Source organism: Diabrotica virgifera, chromosome 3, assembly GCF_917563875.1.
Source record: "Diabrotica virgifera virgifera chromosome 3, PGI_DIABVI_V3a".
In the NCBI taxonomy this organism is placed as follows: Eukaryota; Metazoa; Arthropoda; class Insecta; order Coleoptera; family Chrysomelidae; genus Diabrotica; species Diabrotica virgifera.
Genome location: NC_065445.1, coordinates 73091043 through 73110325, shown reverse-complemented (window position 1 = coordinate 73110325; position 19283 = coordinate 73091043). Strand labels below are relative to the sequence as shown.

Here is a 19283-nt window from a genome sequence, read left to right as displayed (position 1 = left end):
AGGATTATGCATAGGACCTTTTTTATTTCAAATTGAATGTAGAACATTTTTGTATAGATAGTTGTTCATGCTAAACCGCATAGTTTTAGAAATATTGACGAAAAACGTAAAAAAAACTACGAATTTACCGATTTCTACCCCCCCCCCCCCCCCAAACCCGACGCTAAAAATGGTGTGACTTTTTTCTGAACATTACGTGGATCATATAGAACAATTTGGTGTTGGAGGATAACTTTCACTTTGGATGTCTGGGTTTGGGTCTAGTTATACCATACTATATTCATTGTCTCTATAGTGAAGAACTGCTATCTAAGCTTAGGAGATAATTGCATGATATGGTACAGCCATACAGAAAATATTTTAAATCGTTTCAGATTATAAAAATATGCCCTTGCAGTTCTCTATCCATATATCTAATTAGCCTTCTTCGCTCCATCTTTGGACATAGGCCTCCCCAATCCTTTTACATTCTTCTCTGTCTGTCGCTACAGTCATCCATTGCACCTAGAGCCCACATGCTTCTTGATATCATCTGCCCATCTTATTTGGGGCTTTCCTCTGCTTCGTTTATATTCTCACGGTCTCCAATTTATAAGAATTTTGTTACATCGGTCTTCTTTTTGTCTTTATTGTGTCCGACAAATCTCCATTTCAATTTGGCAACTTCTTGTCTAACATCCCTAACTTTTGTTTTCCCTCTTAGCCACTCGTTTCTCTTTTTATCCATAAGTCTTATGTGCAACATTTGTCTTTCTATTGCTTTTTGCGTGTTTATGATTTTGTCCATGTTTGCTTTTGTAAACGTACACGTTTGGAAACCATAAGGGAGAACAGGGAGTACACACTGATTGTATACCTTGGTGTTAAGATGTTGTGGATATCTTTTGTTTTTAAGGATGTAGCTTAGTTTGCCAAATACCGCCATGTCAGTCTAACTCGTCTTTTGATCTCTGCTGTTTGGTTTTCCTTGTTAAGTTTTATAATTTGACCCGGATATATTATAATCGTAAACTTGTTCTATTTCATCTTGTCCGATCCTCATTGTGATGTCCTCATCTGTATTTATGATTTTGATCTTGCTGTAACTCATATTAAGGCCTTTATTTCCAACTTCTATGTTCAGTTCTTTCATCATTTCAAACAATTCTTCTTTTTTATCGGTTATCAATAAGATGTCATCAGCTTGTCTCAGATGGTTCAAACGTTGTTCACAAATTTTTATACATTTTTCTTCCCATTCTAATCTTTTAAAAATATCTTCCAGAGCCTGATTGAAAAGTTTAGGTGATATTGTGCCATCCTGTCTCACGCCTCTATTTATTTGTATTGATTTTATTCTTGATTGTATTTTAATTGTTGTTTTGGCTTCCTTATATGTATTGGCTATTCGGTCTGTATATCTGTGGTCAATTCTGGTGTTAATTAAAGAACTTTTCACTGCCCAATGTTCGACACTGTCGAAAGCCTTTTCGAAATCTATATATAGAGGAATGTGGTATTTATTTTCTCGTTCTATAAGGATTTTCATACTAAATAATTGGTCACTTGTGCTGAATCCCTTTCTAAAACCAGCTTGTTCTTTTGACTGGTATCCGTCGGTTTTTGTCGTCAATCTATTGCTTAAAATTCTTGTTAGGAGTTTATATATACATTACATTGAGGAGTGTTATAGGACGGTAGTTTTTTTTTATATTTGCTTTGTCCCTTTTCTTGTGTAGGATAATGGTTACGGATTCCTTCCAGTTGTTTGGGATTATTTTTTCTTCTATTTTGTTAAAAGGGAATGGAGAGTATTATTACCACTTTTACACCATATTTCAGCATTTCTGCAGTTATTCTTTATTTCTGATTTGATTTTTTCTGGCTGTAGCTCTGAGTTGATATTTCTGGCAGTAGCCCTTGCAGTTAGTATTAATTACTATATTTCACGTAACATCACTTTTTGAGTTTCTATGGGAAAATTTTATAGAATAGTTCGTTTACAAACATTTATACCTAACTATTCAGCAGCACTTAATAACAGATACAACATATACAGGGTGTCCAGAAACTCTACCGACAAACGAAGACAGGAGATTCCTCAGATAATTTTAAGACAATTTAACCAAGTTCACCTAGTCCGAAAATACTTCCTAGGGGAGCTAGAGCTGTTTGAAAATAGCGTCTTGTAATTAGTTTTTCTTAAATATGTATAGCAATACCGAGTTATCTGCAACCGTGAGGACAAGAGACGACAGACGTTCGTTTATGCGGTGCAAGTGACCTTGAGCGCTTTCCTTAACTCTGTTATACTGTACCTCCAGAACGCTTATAGCTAAAAAAACAAAAATTGGTATGCATATTTATCTTCCAGAGATAAATCGATCCCATCTATTGCGAATTTATAGTACCGGTCATAGGCGTCAGTTTGGGTAGGGTAACGGTTATTTAATCGCATAACTTTTTTGTCTTTAAATTTTAAGCATTTTTCACTTTGGATTATTAAATTGTGAGGTATGCTAGTACTAAAAGGTAATCTTGATTTAAGTCGGTAGGACACACCGTTTTCTAGAAAAATCGATTTGAAAATTTTTCGTCTCTTGAATTTGAAAAAAAAAACGGTGTTCTTGACCAACTTAAAGCAACAGTAACTTTTACTACTAGAACACCTCATAATTTAATAATCTAGTGTCAAAAATGCTTAAAAATTAAAGACAAAAAAGTTATGCGATAAAATAACCTACCCAAAACCGACGCATATGACTGATACTTGAAATTCGCAATTAATGAAATCGATTCACCTCTGGAATATAATTAAACGTACAAGTTTTAGTTTTTCTAAATAGTTTTTTTTTTGAAATTTTTGTTGAAATTTAAAGAACGAAAAATTTTCAAATCGATTTTTTTAGAAAACGGTCTATCCTATCGACTTAAAATAAGAGTACCTTTTAATACAAGAATACCTCACAATTTAATAATCCAGAGTCCAAAATGCTAAAAAGTTAAAGATAAAAAAGTTATGCGATAAAGTAACCGTTGCCCTACCCAAAAAGTACACCTATGACCGGTACTAGAAATTTGCAATGGATGGAATCGATTTATCTCTGGAAGATAAATAATCATATCAATTTTTGTTTTTCTAAATAGAAGCGTTCCGGAGGTATTTAAGAAAAACTAATTACCAGACGCCATCTTCAAATAGCTCTAGCTCCCTTAGGAAGCGTTTTCGGACTAACTGAATTGGATTAAATTGTCTTAAAATTATCCGAGAAATCTCCTGTATTCGTTTGTCGGTAGAGTTTCTGGACACCCTGTACAATAGCTTTTTTTAATCCTGAAATTAAAACTGCAATCAATTTTTTAAAGACATTTTAGATTTGATAAGTTCACATACTTTGTAGAATTCATTTTATCAATTTTATAGAAACTCAAAAAACTATGCTCTTACCTATTATTTCCATCATCAACAGTATCACCATCCTCACTATCAGCAGCACTATATGTGTGATCTTGACTAGGTGAATTGGTGATGACTTGTAGGAAATCTTTAGCATCAAAATTCTTGGGTTGGCTGTTCTTCAAACTCAACATGGCTGCCGCAGCATCTACAGCATCCAAGGAATCTTCCAACTTGATTCTAGGAGCGCTACTGTGTATCACGTGATTGTGAATGATGTGATTGTTCATTTCGGTGGCAGCAAGTTTCCTAGCTAAGTACGGCAACATTTCTGGATTGGGCAGACGATGGATGGGAGGTTTGTCGTTCACCGCGGGTTTTTGTATGTGAGAGGAAGTATCTAACGTTGAAATCGGATGGAAGGGAGACCTAGTGAGCGCTTGAATTAGGTTTGGTTTGTATTTAGGATCTACTGTCCACAGAGAACCTTTGCCAAGATTCTGAAAAAAAAATATAAAAATCAATTAGAGCAGCTAAAAACGAAAATATGATTATTTGACAGTATATTGAATCGGTGGCACCCAAAATCCCGACAGCCAAAATCCCAACACGCCAAAATCCCGACATACCAAAATCTCGACATGCCAAAATCCTCGCATAAGTAAAAATCCCGACCACTACATTTTGAATATTTATTGTTTCCTTTTCAAATGCAGTACCAAATCATATAAATATACAGTATTGAAATTGAAAAATTAATTACTTACTTACTAGTGAGTACGGGTACTAATAAATTATTATGTATTTTAAAAGAGAAAATTATTAAACACTTAATTTTATAATGTAAAAGCTATGCTTAATGAAATGGACGGTGGTGACTTGATAATATCTATAATATGAATAGTGTAGGAAACAGAGGTTGAACCTTGCAAAATGGACACAAGTCCGGTTTTATTTTTTTTCTGTTATATCAAGGGGTGCTTATTATAAGACTAACTTTTTCTGAAAAAATTTCGCCCCGGAACCCCCCTTTTCACCCCTTTAATGGGGGTAATTTGTGGGTTTTGCGGAACGTAGCCCTTCCTGTACCTTTTACAAAAAATTTTTTTTATAGAAATATGAAGAGGACTATATTTTCTATGATTTATTTCCCGACAGCATATGTCTATCATCCACCGTTTAGCGGGGGTGGCGCCCCAAATTTGACAAGTTTTTAAAAAAGATGTTTTAAAAAAAATATATTTTTCCCTAACTCTAACGGAAATTAAGAAGAAATCCTGCGGCAATTATTCACAAATAATTGATTGATTTTTTGGTATAGGTTTCACTTAAGGGTAATTGCCCTTTTTTTAATTACAGGGTGTTACATTCTAAAAAACCCCTTTTTATACCATCTGAACCGTTTATGCTAGAGTAAAAAGACTTTCAGCGATTACCCATGTACTGGTGCTATTTACAAATTTGTATAATGCACCCCTATTTTTCCTCGGAACCACCCCAAAAAAAAGAAGAATTAATAAATAAAGTGATTTTCTTGGAATCCTTCACACACAATGTCCTTTATTAATATGCTTCATATATCATTTTGTGCACGTTATTATTAACCATGCATGGACACCAAAAGCGATTTCCTAGTGCAACCCCTGTAGCCAAAAAAAAAATAAATAAAATGGGGGATTGAAATTTTTTTTTGTTTCTTGCTTTTTGATCCATATGGACATATGCTTCATCAATAGTGCCTTTCAAAAATATATATGGTTATTGCAACATCCCTGCGGAAACCACCCCTATCCTTGAAAATATACTGCAGAAACTACCCCTATCCCTTGGCGAGCATGTTTTTACGATTTTCTCATTACCTATGCATTCTTTTTAAACAAAACTTATACAAGGTTAAAGAGCACTATTTACTCTAAAAATTAGGTCCTATTCATTTTTTTCGTATAAACAACCCTTACGGCACAGTGGTGCCGTAAACCTCAGATATACTTTGGCGGGCTCCAGTTTTTGTTTTTTTTTCGTCACCTGTTTGTTTTATTAATAAAGTACTTATGTAAAATAAAACAACACAGTGTAACCTACAAATTATGACCTATGCACATTTTACATTCTTTGCGCCCCAAAGCCACAGTGGTGGCCCAAAATCAATTTTTGCATATTTTCGCCACCTACACGCATTTTATTGCATTAATGCTACCTTATTAGCACAATATTCACCCTTAAGTGGTCGCTAAGCAGTGGCGGATCCAGGGAGGTGTGATGGGGGCGATCACTCCCCCTCCTCTCAAACCAAGTTATTTAAAGATTATAAAAATATTCATTTATTTTTATAAAAATTTAGCCAATTGGCACCCCCCTCTTAACGATGCTGGATCCGCCACTGTCGCTAAAGCATAAAAAGTACGCCATTCTTATAAAAATAATAATATAATATTTTCTATATAATAATTGATATAAGTATTTCTATAAAAATAAATAAATATTTTTATAATCTTTAAATATAATATCACTTGGTTTGAGAGGGGGGTGGGGTGATCGCCCCCATCACCCCTCCCTGGATCCGCCACTGCTTAGCGACCACTTAAGGGTGAATATTATGCTATTGAGGTAGCATTAATGCAATAAAATAAAATAAAATAAGGTACCTAAGTGGCGAAAATATGGAAAAATTGATTTTGGGCCACCACTGTGGCTTTGGGGCGCAAAGAATGTAAAATGTTCATAGGTCATAATTTGTAGGTTACACTGTGTTGTTTTATTTTACATAAGTACTTTATTAATAAAACGAACAGGTGACGAAAAAAAAAACAAAAACTGGAGCCCGCCAAAGCATATATGAGGTTTACGGCGCCACTGTGCCGTAACGGTTGCTTATACGAAAAAAATGAATAGGACCTAATTTTTAGAGTAAATAGTGGTCTTTAACCTTGTATAAGTTTTGTTTAAAAAGAATGCATAGGTAATGAGAAAATCGTAAAAACATGCTTGCCAAGGGATAGGGGTAGTTTCTGCAGTATATTTTCAAGGATAGGGGTGGTTTCCGCAGGGATGTTGCAATCACCGTATATATTTTTGAAAAGCACTATTGATGAAGTATATGCCCATATGGATCAAAAAGCAAAAAACAAAAAAAATTTTCAACCCCCCATTTTATTAATTTTTTTTTGGCTACAGGGGTTGCACTACGAAATCGCTTTTGGTGTCCATGCATGGGTAATAATAACGTGCACAAAATGATATACGAAGCATATTAATAAAGGACATTGTGTGTGAAGGATTCCAAGAAAATCACTTTATTTATTAATTCTTCTTTTTTTTGGGTGGTTCCGGGGAAAAAATGGGGGTGCATTACACAAATTTGTGAATAACACCAGTACATGGGTAATCGCTGAAAGTCTTTTTACTCTAGCATAAACGGTTCAGATGGTATAAAAAGGGGTTTTTAAAAATGTAACACCCTGTAATTAAATAAAGGGCAATTACCCTTAAGTGAAGCCTATACCAAAAAATCAATCAATTATATGTGAATAATTGCCGCAGGATTTCTTCTTAATTTCCGTTACAGTTACCGAACGGCTCCACGGGCGAGAAATTGACGCTAGCAGTAGCCGTAAAACGAACTTAAGGTTCCGCGGAACGGAATGGGAATAGCCGAACTGAACCGACTACGCACAAGTCCTGTAGTCGGTACAGTTCGGCTATTCCCATTCCGTTCCGCGGAACCTTAAGTTCATTTTACTGCTACTGCTAGCGTCAATTTCTCGCCCGTGGAGCCGTAGCCTTAGGGAAAAATATATTTTTTTAAAAACATCTTTTTTAAAAACTTGTCAACTTTGGGGCGCCACCCCCGCTAAACGGTGGATGATAGACAGATGCTGTCGGGAAATAAATCATAGAAAATATAGTCCTCTTCATATTTCTATAAAATAATTTTTTTGTAAAAGGTACAGGAAGGGCTACGTTCCGCAAAAACCACAAATTACCCCTTTTAAAGGGGTGAGAAGGGGGTTCCGGGGCGAAATTTTTTCAGAAAAAGTTAGTCTTATAATAAGCACCCCTTGATATACCAGAAAAAAAAATAAAACCGGACTTGTGTTCATTTTGCAAGGTTCAACCTTTGTTTCCTACACTAGAAAGTAAACTTGAATTGAGGATTTGATTATTGTATATTGAACTATATACCTATTGGCAAAAAAAAATTTAATTCATGTACCTATGTTAGAAATTTTATTTACAAAATTAGTTCATATTAGATGGTAAACTAAACAAAACAACAAAACAATAACGTAACAAAAATAGATAGATACTAGGTATGTAGGTATTATAGTTTTTAAAAATCTGGCGGGATTTTTGATTTGTCGGGATTTTGGCCGTCGGAATTTTGGCGTGTCGAGATTTTGGCGTGTCGGGATTCTGGCGTGTCAGGATTTTGGCGTGTCGGAATTCTGGCGTGTCGGGATTTTGACCGTCTGGATTTTGGCTATCGGGATTTTGGCTGTCGGGATTTTGGTGTAGATCCAGAATGAATATATGTGAAAGTTATCGGAGAATAAAAAATGAAATGTGTTAATTTTGATCAAGATCACGAAACGTTAAATAAAGAATTTGTACTAAATTTGTGATTTAGTCTTTTACTTTCCATCATTTGTGAACTTAAAGAAAACAAAATTCATGGCCATTACAAAACATCCAAAAGACAACGAGACACTCCATATTAATAATATCCAGATAGAAATGGTAGATAAATATAAATATCTGGAAACATTGGTTAGTCAAAGTTGGGCGAGTCGACTCACCCCGTATATATTGTCGTTAAATGGGACTTTGGGTGCCCTTAAGGCTATATTTTATTGTTTGTCTTTATGGCTATATGCAAAACTAAAAAGACAGCCTTCGGCCCTCGTATTCCATCGATTTTGAGTGGCAAAGGGCCATTAGACAATAAATAAAAATCTTTTCTGTGATTCAAGCTAAAATTCGTTTTCATGATACACGTGTTACCATTAAAGATTAGTATATCAAAAATTGAATATAAATTCTTACCGAAATTTAATTTGACTTTTAAATCAATTTAATGTTTCGATAATCATTTCAGATCTAGTTTCCTACTAGTTTAACATATTAGCACAATGATGCCAAGTGTGGGTCAAGGCTATGGTCTCTTTCAAATTCAATGTTTACATTTTTGACATTTTATTTGTTTTCAGTTTGTTTGTAGTATCAATGCTATTTTCGATTTCAAGGACTACTATGATATTTATTGTTCACATATGTATTTTTAGTGCCTTAGGCTTAAAATAAAATATACGCTAAGTTTCATCAGATAATGAAGATACCAAAAAACTAAGAAACATGATAAAACTTATGCTGAAAGAATCCAGTGCAATAATACAAATAGTAGAAAAAAAACGGAAAATATACAAGTGCAAAGAGGAGTAAGACAAGGAATTTGCAATACTATTTGCATTGTTACTTGATTCAAAATTTTAAAATATAGACGATATTAGATCAATAAATTATACCGCAAGTGATTGCGTGTGCAGATAATATACAGGGTGTTTCATTAATAATTGGAAATATTTTAACTGTAGATTCTTAGGCTCAAAATATTAAGATTTCGCCCAAATCACTTAAATACAATGTGGCTCCTTACTGAGTTACAGGGCGTTTTATTTAAAAATTTAAAAATTATTTGTACCGAGTACTTTAAAACCATTTGACATATCCTTGTCATACTTGGCAGCAAGTGTAGGTACTGTGCACCCTACTAAATTATGTTAAACAAACGTCTCTGGCTACTACCAGAGGCGTGCGCCAGGTGAAAGTGAATGGTTGACCCTTCTCAAATTCTACGCCACTGGCGAAATGTCTATTTTAGTGCAATTTTTGGATTATCCAATATTTTCTACGTAAATAATATAACTCTTCATTCGTAACGATAAAGTCATTAGTTTTCGAGATTTCTGAAGTTAAAAATGAAACGGGCCCAGTTATTTTGATTAATGTATTGGGGGTGTGCAAGTACTTGGAAGGGATATGCGAAACGATCGTGCGCGAATAGCGGAGAAATATTGCAACTTTCTTAAATAATTCATATTGTCAATTAAAATTGTCAAATTGACGTACATTTCATACCTATTGTCATTTAAGGAGAAAAATTATATATTGCTCCACAATATTGATATGATATGCAATTATTATATAAAGGTAAATTTAATTAATTGTATTTTGCTTGCAGTACTGTATTATTATTTATTTACTACATACAATTGTTTAGGTTTTAATAACATAACCTAAATCTTATTTTTTCTTCTTATTATTTTTTTGGACTATGGCCTTGACAATTATTATCCAGTAACCAAGACCATATGATTGGCCAATATAATTAAAAGTGCGAATAAAAGTGCAGAGCGTAGAAACCAGGTGTCGCTTTTCCGAACTTGTACGGTCCCAATAGGTATATTAATCGTCTTTAACTATGTATATCTAAAACTAATGATTTTATCGTTACGAATGAAGAGTATATTATTTACATGGAAATGATTGGAGAATCTAAAGATTATGCTAAAATAGCAGTTCCGTCAGTGGCGTAGAATTTGGGACGGGTCAACTATTCACTTTCTCCTGTCGTACGCCTCTAGTAGTAGCCAGAATAGATTATTGAACATAATTTAGTAGGGTGTACAGTAACTACATAAGTATGACACGGATATGTCAAATAGTTTTAAAGTATTATTTATTTTTAAATAATTTATTCTATATTTAAAACTTATCTATTAGACATATCCTTATCATACTTGGCAGAAAGTATAGGTACTGTACACCCTACTAAATTATGTTAAATAATTGTTTCTGACTACTGCCAGAGGCATACGACACGGGATGGTGAATGGTTGACCCTTCCCAAATTATACGTCACTGATGGAACTTATATTTTAGCATAATTTTTAGATTGTCCGACACTTTCTATGTAATTAATATATTTTTCATTCGTAACAATAAAATCATTCGTTTTAGAGATATTTAAAGTTAAAAACGAAGGGGCATAATACATTAATCTAAATAACTGTGCCGTTTCATTTTGAACTTGACTATATCGTTACGAATGAAGAGTAGATTATTTACATACAAAGTTTTGGAGAATCGAAAAATTGCACTAAAATAGGAATTTCGCCGGTGGCGTAGAATTTGGGAAGGGTCAACCAATGACTTTCCCCCGTCGTACGCCTCTGGTAGTAGCCAGAAACATTTTTGTTTAACATAATTTAGTAGGGTGTGCAGTACCTCCACTCATAGGCGCCCATACACACGGGCAGGGGGGGCCGTGGCCCCCCCCTAGCTTTTCGGGAAAGAACAAAAATTAAATTTATATTACATAAACGTATTTTTGTCAAAAAATTATTGGATAATTTTGAGAGAAAAATTGGAAACAACATATTTATTAATAAAAAGATTCACATATTGGGTAATTAATAGTTTAACAGAAAATCTGTGTGTCTGCGACAGCGGTCTATATGGAATGTGCATAATACACATTTTGCACAGTCACGGTATGCTAACATTGAAAGAGATTAGAAACGTGGGAACATAATATATACTGTAATCGACACCCAAAATTATAAATTAAATGAATCATTTATAATACTGCAAAGAAAATCATATCAGCAAGAAATCCGATCTCTGACCGATAATCACTAATGAGCCATTTGTCTTTAAGAACTGGCACTATAAAGATAAAGTGTAAAATCTGTGAAGTGGTTATATTTGTTTTCTATATTAAGTTTTGTGTACACCGAATAGAACCATCTTCATAAGCAGAAATAAATTTATATTGAAAAATAATTTTTTAAATTGATTGAACATAGTCAAATTTTAGTTTGCAAGTATTTTTTTAGTAAGTAGATTATATTAAAGTGTACATTATGATGAACAGAATAATTTTATTTAAATGAAAAACAGGTGATCTTTCATGACGAATGAGTGTTATATACAGGGTGTCCCAAAAGTAGCGGAAAGGTCGAATAATTCGCGAAATGAACATCGGATCGAAAAACTGAAAAATATGTGTTAAATATTTCTCAAAAATCTATGCGATGACACTAAACAAGTCCACCACTTCAACCGCTGGGTGTGGAGCAGGGGGTAACTTTAAAATCTTAAATGGAACCCCTAATTTTTGTTGCAGATTTGTATTTTTCTTGTAAAAATAAGCAAATTTTATTCGAGCCATTTTGCGAATTGTGGATAGAGAGCGCTATAATCGAAAAAACGATATATCGTGATACCATAGCAAAATTATAGAAACGGTCTAATAGCTCGAGAAATATACTTGACAAATATACTATACTTTACAAATGAAAAACTAAAAAACACGCGTTTAATATTTTTCAAAAATCTATAGAATGACACCAAACAGGAACCCCCGTTTTTTATTGCAGATTGAGTCTCCTCCTCAAAAAATAAGTAACATTTATTCGAAACTTTTTTTAGAATTGTTGACGGATGGCGCTATAATCGGAAAATGCGATTTTTTTGCGCCATTTATCAACGATTCTAAAAATGTTTGGAATATATGTGACTTATTTTTCATAAGGATTCTAAATCTGCAAAAATAAAGAGGGCTCCTTTTTAAGATTTTAAAGTAAAAGCTTGGTTCGACACATATTCATGGTTAGTCTACTCGCCATAGTTGAAGGCAGGGCTTTGCAAGCATTGTATTCTTTTCAAACGGGTTTTAAAGAGAGGCGCAACTTTTGTGGCACCCATGACATTTCCATTTAAAAACTTGGTCTAGTATTTAAATGTATGCATAATTTCTCACAACATGGTTCAAACTAGGTTTTTTAGGTGGTTTAAACTACAGTAGACTCTCTCTATAACGAGAACTGAAATGGTGGACTAATTATCTCGTTATAAGCGGATATCGTTATATCAAACAACGATGCATGCCTTGTTTTGATGCCTCTAACGTAGTTTATTAGGTGTCGATGGTCAACCTGAACAGTAAACAATGAGACTTCGCCGTCATAAATTGTAAATTTCCTATAATATTCAATATCGGTCGATAAACAGGCAGAAGATTATTACAGGTGGCCGAGTTTATTACAGCACTGGCCTCGAGTTCATTTATTTATTTATGACCATTACAACGCTAAAAACAGGTAAAGACACGTATTCTTCGATTTCAATTTTCCTCGTTGTAACCAAATATGCCTCGTTATAGAGCGTTATAGTTCAATAGGAATTTCATGGGACACCTAATGTACCTCGTTATAAGCGAAACCTCGTTATATCCGTCGTTATAGAGAGAGTCTACTGTATATATTGTCATCCGAAATATACAAAATGTAATGTGCAACATCTTCACGTTTGGCCCCCCCCTAAAAATTTTTATATGGGCGCCCTTGCCTCCACTTGCTGCCAAGTATGACAAGGATCAAGTACGTCAAACGGTTTTAGAGTACAGGGTACAAATAGTTTTTCAATTTTTAAATAAAACACCCTGTAACTCAATAAGGAGCCACATTTTATTTAAGTGATTTATGTTAAATATTAATATTTTGAGCCCAAGAATCTACATTTAAAATATTTCCAATTATTAATGAAACACTCTGTATATGTCGTTTCATGAAATAAAGAACCGAACATATAAAGTTAATGAATCATTGGCGAAATAATAGAAAAGAGAATATAGAAGATATATTAAATCAATGAGAATACGACGGTATAAAGATTATATGCCAAAATGCAGCAGAGACTAGAAACCATAGATTTAAGAAGAAGGGGTTTTCATTAATCTAAGCTAGAAACCTGGTTATGGAATGGAAGAGAGGGAAGAAAACCGCGAAGTAGATGAAAGGACCAAATATAAAGAGACATAAGTGAATTAAGAATAGAATACAGGCGGAGGAATGTAATAATGGATAGAACAAAAAATGGAAAAGTATAATCTACCATGCGAAATCACATCAAACGTGATGAAAATACAAGAAAATAGATGTTAATCCACCATGATACATTTGATAAGGAGTTCTAGATTATTTTAGCTTTAATTTCAAAATAAATGTCGTAAAGTGAATTACGCCTATATTATAATCGAAATCCAACTTTACAGATGTAATCAATTATGCATAAAGGGTTAAGAGCAAAAATAAAAAGATAATTGATGGATTCGACCGTTACTTGATGGACGTTCATTTTATATCACAATAAAACACTGAAAAACGTTTGTTTTCTATACTTCCACAAAATTTATTACAACTATGTTATTACTACAGCTGTTTCGGCAAAGTGCCTTTCTCAAGTGATATATTTTACAATGTGTTTGCCTTTTTAAGTCTTTAACTGAAGAGGTTGAGGAGTGGGGAGCTGTTTGTCTCGAGTTGGTCATTCAGAATTATATCTGTATTTTTCAATTTATTAATTTCCATTGATTCTAAAAGTGATAGCTTAAGGCCTTTATTTAAGCTATCACTTTTAGAATCAATGGAAATTAATAAATTGAAAAATACAGATATAATTCTGAATGACCAACTCGAGACAAACAGCTCCCCACTCCTCAACCTCTTCAGTTAAAGACTTAAAAAGGCAAACACATTGTAAAATATATCACTTGAGAAAGGCACTTTGCCGAAACAGCTGTAGTAATAACATAGTTGTAATAAATTTTGTGGAAGTATAGAAAACAAACGTTTTTCAGTGTTTTATTGTGAAATAAAAAGATAGCTGGATTCTTCTAACAAGAGATTATGAATTTTTGTCTTTAAAACCCATTAAGATATAAATACTTACTGCTGCTTTTTCTACTTTCTGAAAACATTTGTTCAACGACAAATTATGCCTCACGCTGTTCTTCCAACCAGTTGGTGCGTTTTTGAAGTAAGGAAAATTGTCTAAAATCCACGCATATATCTCCTTCACGGGCAACGCTTTCTGGTGCGAGTTTTCGATAGCCATAAATATCAAACAGGAAAAGGAATAGGGTGGTTTATGGTTCGCATGTATGGTAGGATTGTAGGGAACGTTGTTGGGATGCTTGTTCCTGGGAGGGGACAGTATCAGAGGAGGATTTGGCATATGATAGCTATCGGAAGATTCCACTGATTCGTCAGTACTAGTTGGTGTTGAATGGTCTATTATTACTTCTTGATTATACACCTTGATTGGTGTTGAGTTGATGCTATTCGATGGTGAGGGATTAATATTCATACCTGAAAAATATATATTTTTAAATTATTCAATCTAAATTTTACAGGGTTGCTTTAGAGTAGGGAATAGTAGTGGAGGTCTATATGGGAACGATTATCACGTTTCTTTAAAATTTTTTCTTAAAAAAGATGCCAAAAAAGTTTGCACTCCTACTTGTGGGCCTTCCGTTAAACCCCAACAAATCGCAGGAGGATCGACCAAGACTCTGTATGTAACTGAGATGATTTTGAAGAAAAATGTTTATTAGCACTTTTTGTGTAAAATGAACCGTTCTTTCAGAAATAACGCTTAAAGCGACTGGCGATTCTGAATGTCAGTTACGCGCGAGAAATAATTTTTTTTTTAAATGAAATCTGTATCAACTCGACGGTAAAACATCGATATCTTTTGATCCGAGTGTCCTATCGATAAAAATAAAAAATGCGTATTAATAAAAGTGAAAAGTGTAGCTTTCGTATGCAATTTTTGCATTTTGTCGCCAATGAAGTCAGTTTCTATATTCTCACGTCACGGGTAATGCTTCCATGAAGATGGCATTGGGTGGAATTTGTAGCTGAAGTTGTGTAGTTTCGAAAAATGTACTTGTGTGATCAAAAAGAAGCGATTTTAAACGTTTTAGATCGTTTGTAATGTGAAAGTTTAAATTCCGCGTTTTTTAGGCATATTTCAAATGCCTCATATCTTTTCCTCGAAACTCAAAATCGAAATTTTATGTTATAGATTTTAAAAATTAGGCTCTAACAATGAAAATTTCATAGTGACTGGTCAATGGATGTTACAAATTTTATTGATCTTATGAGAATAATAAAAATGGCAACAATCACGTGTAACGGGTGCAAAGGTCATTAGTATTTTCTAATCACTGACTTTCGCTACGCACTGTATGTTAGATTCGTTAAATTCATATTTGTTTATCGAAGAATCGTAAGTTCTCACAAATCTTTCGTATTACGTAATTCATTCTTGATTCTCACGAACGTCGAATGTATAATCTGTTTCTACGAAGAGTGTGACGTAGTTGTTTATGAGTGTCTCAGTTTCGTTCGCTGGTAAGCTTGCCGTCAAAGAAATTAGAGCCATAAATCTTTCAGTAAATTGTTTTTACCGACAGAGTCCGAGTTTTATTTATTTTAGAGCTAGGATGTTGATATAATAAATTCCATAGTGGAGATAAAGGCTATGAGAGCATTCAGCGAGTCGCAGGTGTCTTTTTTCTGAGTAAGCATTTTTGATGGGAAAAGTAGGTGGAACGAAATGTTGAGATCTGCTTGTTTTTTTTTTTTTGGTGATTGGTCGAGCTGTTTTGGTATGCGTTAGAGGGCTTAACCCAGAGCGTGATTTGCAATTTTTTATTGGCCAAAAGTTTGATTAATTGAGTGTCAAGTCTGTTAATTGGTCGTTGAATTGTTGGTAGGAAGATTGAATGATTTCTGGAGAGGGCGTTGAATTTTGGAGATTAGAGTTTGTGGAGATCGGTACAGTGAGTTATGTTGGGGCCGTCATCAAGTGAAGTTTAGTTTTGAGTTGCAGTTAGTTTCCAGTGAAGTTAAAATGTAGTTACAAGTTCCTCCGGCCGGCTGGCTAAAGCTCTGAGAGTTTGGCTCAGCTCGGCATACATGACGGACAGAGTACGTGAACTCCGGCAATTTTCGCTGTTGTTAGGCGAATGTCGTTACGTTATGCCACTTTTGGTATCATTTTTTTTACATGCAGTCAGATCCAGGAATTATGCAGAGGAAGTTTTCTTTTTGTGTTACTAGTTTCAACACCCTAGTTAAAGCATAAAGTTTGCTTTAATTTTAGTATTTTTTTATTCCGTTTAATGAACTATAAAACAAATCACTTTTAATATTTTTGTGCGAGTAGAACTAATTTGTTTTTGAGAATGCAGAATGCATACAATGCTGAATTTTTCTATAACAATCTTTCTATGAACTATGGAGTTTTTTTAATGAACTATGGGTAACCTGATGTAATTTTATTGTATCAATTTATTTATAAAGTGACTTTAGTGAAGTGAATTTGTGCCTTGGACTTAGAGCAACCACCAAGAAAATTCAGGACTGATAAACAAGGTATTTTTTTGTAAACTTTTTATTTTTTTTTTTGGTAATCACGATCTCTATTTGTACACCGTAAGAGATCACAAATTTAATTTCTTTTTGTTTTAATAAACAATGTTTAATTTGCTAAATACAACTTTATTATTTCTCTTTTCCTTCTCTCTTGTATCGTAAGAACAATAAAGAATTGGCTGAGTATAGTATAGAGTAGACAAGGTAAGCCACGCCATATTTGCTGTAAATTTAAAGTATTTTATATATTTTTTATTTGACTATGTTTTTGTTTTATTTTGATTTAGCTATCTTTCTTTTAATATTTCTATTTTTTGTATATTTTTGGTTCCCATAAGATAACCAGTGGCGCCCAATATTTAATTTTTTTTATTTAACATCCTTATTTTGATTTTTCTAATTTTTTAATTTCTAAGCTAATAAGAGTATACTAATAACATCCTTTAAAAATCCACATCCCTAGATCTCTGGAAACTTAAGCTACCGTGGACAATTTTCTTCATTGTGTAACATCCCCTTATATGACGTATCAACATCTTGTCAAAATTTTATTTTCCATCAATATTTCACTGGCATTTGATGTGTTAATATTATACAAATGGCGTCCTCCGTCGAGGCTTTGGTATTTGCCATTAATGTTATACACGCAATGTTTATTTATTTAACAGCTTTATAGAAACTTACTTCATTCGCGGAAAAATGCAAAAATTGTATACGAAAGCTGCACTATTCGCCTTTAAAATGCATTTTGATTTTGTCCATAGGACACTTTATTCAAAGGATATCGAATTTTTAACTTCGAGTTAATGCAAATTTTAGTTAAAAAATTATTTCGCGTGCGTAACTGGTATTCAATATCGCCGGTCACTTCAAGCGTTATTTCTGAGAAAACGGTTCATTCTATACAAAAAGTGCTAATAAACATTATTGTTCAAAATTATCTCAGATTCATTCTTTTTTGTACACCTTAAATATATGTATCTTGGTAAATCGATGTCCCCCCACGTGGGTGGTTTTTAGGGGAAGTCCGGGTTAGGAGTGGCAAACTTTTTTGCATCTTTTTTTGTGGTGCTGAAAAATTCAGCTTATTCGTATGCTTTTTAGAGGTTCATGGCATTATCGTCCCTGAAGACTGGAATATCTATATTTTAGTAGACATAATTTCATGTAAGAATATTTTATATGTGATATGGGTTTTAAATATACATACATACATAAATATTCACTTTTAATAAAAAATGTGTTTTGCTTATCTTTTAAGTTATAAATAAGGCGAAACAAAATGATTCTCGTATAGAATAATGTATGTGGTGTGAAATACAAAATATTTATTGAAGTAAACATTCTCGTTGAATATCCACAATATTATGCTCTTGCATCTAGTTTTAACACTAAAGATATGTTATCTTTTGCGTGGTTTTTAGATGCATCGATATTAAAATCTCCGTTTTACCTTTAATTTTATTTGAGATAATAAACCCAATGGTTTAACTAATAGCTCAATTTAATAGACTAAAATAAAGACCTATAAAGAATATACTTGGGTGAAGCTACTGGCAGAATAAACCTGTATGATCCTAACAGAAACTAGTAGGAAAAAAGGAAAATAAAAAGAAGAATAACTTAAATTCTAGAAATGACAAAACTATATAAGGTTAAATAATTTGATATTTGGAGTAAACGATAATTTGTTAATTTTTCTTCTTATAGAGTTTATATTTAAAATATCCGTCTATTTTGCAAAAAACTATCTAGTACAAATTATACAGGTTGTAACAAAAAGGCAGGTCATAAATTAAATCACATATTTTGGGACCAAAAATAGTTCGATTGAACCTAACTTACCTTAGTACAAATGTGCACATAAAAAAGTTACAGCCCTTTGAAGTTGCAAAACGAAAATTTATTTTTCTTGGCTTTTTGACCTTCCTTTTTGTTATACCCTGTACGTGTTGCAGGTTGCTAGTGCGTCACGGTTTTTCACAATATCTTCCAATTTGTATATCTTATCAGATGCATAATGGCTATGAATGTTAAAGTTCTTTCAGGGATCCTATTACTCTTTTGCAGCTGTTTTTTCATCTGTTCCTATTTTGGATTGCACGCAAAGCATTGACAATGCTTGTGTTTTGAAATTTTTCAACTGTATCAGTGCATTCGATTGGTGATTGCCAGATTTATATCACAGACTGACATTTCCACATTTACAAACAAAATATAGTATTTCCCGTTAGCTAGTCTTTTCGTGAATTCTCCAGACATCTCGTTTGACCGGTCAGTAGAGCCATCTGGAATAAATACAGGGTGTCCCATAATGGATTTAAGATTTTAAATTATTCTGGCACCGGCCCTGCGCTAAGTAGGAATGAGCTGACTGTGTAGGTAGGTTGCGCAAGCATGCGGATTTCAGTTACGATGGCACAGTGGCCAGCAGAACAACGGGCATTTATGCTTGAAGTCGAACGATTCTTACACTATGGCGCATTTTTTGTTAACATTTCAACATCAGACGTTTAGCCGATGCACCGTCGGCATCTTTAGTGAATAATTGGGTAAGAAGATTCCGAGCAACAGGTTCTGTTATAAACCACAAACCAGCTGGTAGACCCAGAACCATGAGAACG

At 33.7% G+C, this 19283-nt stretch overlaps 1 protein-coding gene across 1 annotated transcript in view; it reads right to left on the bottom strand.

Moving 5' to 3' along the window:
- The window catches only part of LOC126881131 (forkhead box protein N2-like), a 70789-nt gene that overhangs the window by 12956 nt on the left and 38550 nt on the right, over window positions 1-19283 (bottom strand). Inside the window, exons 3-4 of the mRNA XM_050645192.1 lie at window positions 14168-14586; window positions 3428-3876 (exon numbers count right to left, since the gene is read on the bottom strand). Coding sequence (XP_050501149.1) covers window positions 3428-3876; window positions 14168-14586 — 868 coding nt within the window. The remainder of the gene's footprint in view (window positions 1-3427; window positions 3877-14167; window positions 14587-19283) is intronic.